The sequence below is a fragment of the Penaeus chinensis genome, chromosome 9, assembly GCF_019202785.1.
Source record: "Penaeus chinensis breed Huanghai No. 1 chromosome 9, ASM1920278v2, whole genome shotgun sequence".
In the NCBI taxonomy this organism is placed as follows: domain Eukaryota; kingdom Metazoa; phylum Arthropoda; class Malacostraca; order Decapoda; family Penaeidae; genus Penaeus; species Penaeus chinensis.
The window spans coordinates 40,205,560-40,208,927 of NC_061827.1; the positions used below are offsets into that span (position 1 = coordinate 40,205,560).

General features: G+C 30.4%; 1 protein-coding gene across 1 annotated transcript; it reads left to right on the plus strand.

Annotated features, from left to right (window-relative positions):
- Positions 1-2,621: 2,621 nt before the first annotated feature.
- On the plus strand, positions 2,622-3,083 carry LOC125028782 (extensin-1-like). Its single transcript, XM_047618267.1, has one exon. The coding sequence runs from the start codon at positions 2,622-2,624 to the stop codon at positions 3,081-3,083; it is 462 nt and encodes a 153-aa protein (XP_047474223.1).
- Positions 3,084-3,368: the final 285 nt, after the last annotated feature.

Below are 3,368 nucleotides of genomic sequence, written 5' to 3' on the forward strand. Positions count from 1 at the left end.
CCCCCCTCCCCTTCCCAAACCTTGGGCCAGGCTCGAGGGTGAAGAGGCAAGAGAAAAGATAAAAAAAAAAAAAAAAAAAAAAAGGACGAAGAGAGAAAGATTTAAAAAAAAAAAAAAAATCTAAAAAAAAAAAAAAAAAAAAAAAAAAAATCCTAAAAAAAAGTAAAAAAGAAATCCGACGAAGGAACTGATGGACGATTACTTTGAGGTGATGGGGCCAGCGATCTCTAATACCTGAGTGATGGATGAGTGTGGGTCGGCTAGCGGACGAGGCAGCAGGCGGAGGCGGTGGAGGTTCCTGGACTCCACCTGGAAAGCCGGGAGGAGGAGGGAGGGAGGGGAGGGGAGGGGAGGGAGGGTGAAGGGAGGAAGGGAGGGAGGGAGGGGAGGGAGAAGAGGAGAGGGGAGGGAGGAAGGGGAGGAAGGAAGAGGGTGAAGGGAGGGTGAAGGGAGGAAGGAGAGGGTGAAGGGAGGAAGGAGGGAGGAAGGGAGGGAGAGGGTGAAGCGAGGAAGGGGAGGAAGAGAGGGAGGGAGGGAGGTAAGAAGGTGAGGGCAGAGAGAAGAAAGGGTTAATTCATGCATAGGAGATTGTCATGCATTGCTGAGATGATTACACGGTGCCGCTCCGAACCTCCCTCTTCGCTAGGAATGACGTCGGCGTAAATAAGAAACAACACTTTTACATACAGTTTGAGAGGAGAATATCTCTCTCTTCGGACTGACACTCGATTCTTCTGCATTGACACTGATACTGAACTATGTATGAACGTTTTGAACAGAAAGAATCTGTTTTTTCCTCACTTTTGCTTAATGGATAAAAACTTAACAACCACTGTTATATACCTCGGGGCAAGATAATGTCAGTATGACTTATTGTCATCATGAATATTATCGTCCTTATATTATTATTGTTATTATTGTTTAATTATTATCAATACTATTTTTTATGACTATTATTATTATAATAATTATTTTTACTATTACTATCATTATCATCATTTATATTGTCATTATTATTATAACTATTGTCATTATTACAATTATTGTTGGTTTTGTTATTATTGTTATCATGATTATTGTTATTATTATTATTGTTATTGTTGTTATTGTTATTACTTTATTGTTATTATTATTATTATTATCATTATTATTATTATTATTATTATTATCATCATCATCGTCGTCGTCATATTATTATTTTTATCATTATTATTATTATTATTATTATTATTATTATTATTATTATTGTTATTATTATTATTATTATTATTATTATTATTATTATTATTATTATTATTATCATTATCATTACCAGTATTACCAGTATTGCTAATATTATTTTTATTGTTACTATTGTTATATTATTAGTAGTATTGTTATTATTATTATTATTATTATTATTATCATTATTATTATTATTATTATTAACAAAATTATCATTATTGTTGTTGCTGTTGTTTTTATTAGTATTATAAATGTTATTACTATTATTACTGTTTTTATTCTTCATATTCTTATTCTTATTCTTATTTTCATTTTTATTATATTCATAACTACCATTATTACTATCATTCTTATTACTATCAGTATTACTATCATCGTTATTATTACTGCTGTTATTATCATTATCTTTATTACCATTGTTATTATAACTATTATTATTGTCATTATTATTATCATCATTATTATTATTATTGTTATTATTATTATTATTATTATTATTATTATTATTATTATTATTATCATTATTATTATTATTATTACTATTATCATTATTATTATTATTATTACTATTACTATTATTATTATTATTATCATTATAGTTTTTATTATTATTATCATTATTATTATTATTATTATTACTGTTGTTATTATTGTTGCTTCGATAATATTAGAAACTTTATCAATATCATTATTATTATTATTTCTTTTTTTTTTATTATTATTACTATGATTATTATTATTATAATTTTTATTATCATTGTCATTATCAATATTGTTCTTGTTATTATTGTTATAATTGTAATTGTTATCATTATCATTGTTATTACTATTATCATTGTTCTTGTTATTACTCATTAGTGTTATTATTATACTATCATTAGTTTTTTTTTTTGTCTTATTATCATTATCATTCTCATCATTATTGTTATTATCATTATTATCATTATTATCATTCTCATCATTATCACAATTATTGTTATTAACATCACAATTATCATATTCATTGTTTTTATAATTGTTTATCATCATCATTATCATTATCATCATTATTATCATTATCATTATCATCATTATTATCATTATCATTATCATCATTATTATCATTATCATTATCATCATTATTATCATTATCATTATCATTGTTTTCGTTATCATTATTACCATTGTGTTAATCGCTATCAACATTATTATAATGATAGATAGATAAGTAAATAAATAAAATATAAAACACCCATTTTTTTTCATTTTCCTTTACAACCGACCACGAAGAAAAAAAAAAATGTTGCAGAATCGACATGCAATCAACTTCTCTCAGAGCCCCTTGCAATGTGGATTTACCGAATCAAAAAAAAAAAATAAATAAAGAACACAAAAAAAAAAAAAAAACGATTATGTAAATGAAACCACGAGACTTTTCTCTTAATTCTCCAACTCTCCAACGCTCCAACGCTCCAACGCTCCAGTTCTCCAACATTCCAACTCTCCAACGCTCCAGTTCTCCAACTCCAAAACTACAACGCTCCAGTTCTCCAACACTCCAGCTCTCCAACCCTCCAACTCTCCCCCACTCCACCCCTCCAACACTCCACCCCTCCAACTCTCCAACACACCAGCTCTTCAACCCCCCCACTCTCCAACACTCCAACACTTCATCCCCCCAACACTCCAACACTCCAGCTCTCCAACCCCCCAACTCTCCAACACTCCACCCCTGCAACTCATCACCACTTCAACTCCTTAACTCTCCAACTCTCCAACACTTCAACCCCCTAATTCTCCAACCCCCTAACTCCCCAACACTCCAACACTCCACCCCTCCAACTCTCCATCCCCCCAACAACGAAGAACAGCTGATTTGAGATAGAGAGAGAAGGAAAATAAACCTGACGTGGAGAGAAATGCGAAAATGTAATCGTTTAATAAAACAGTTTTTAGACTCGTGACTGACAGTGTAATTGAGGTGTCGTGTAAGAGGATCTCTGTTTGTTTAAGTTTTTCTTTAAAGTTTTCCTTTAAGTTTTGTTTGTTTTCCACTAAGATTTATTTTGTATTTTTTCTCTAAGCTTTGTTAAAGTTTTAAAATTTCCTATAAGCTTTAGGTTTTCCTTTAAGCTTTGTTTGCTTTCTGCTAAGCTTTAAGTTTT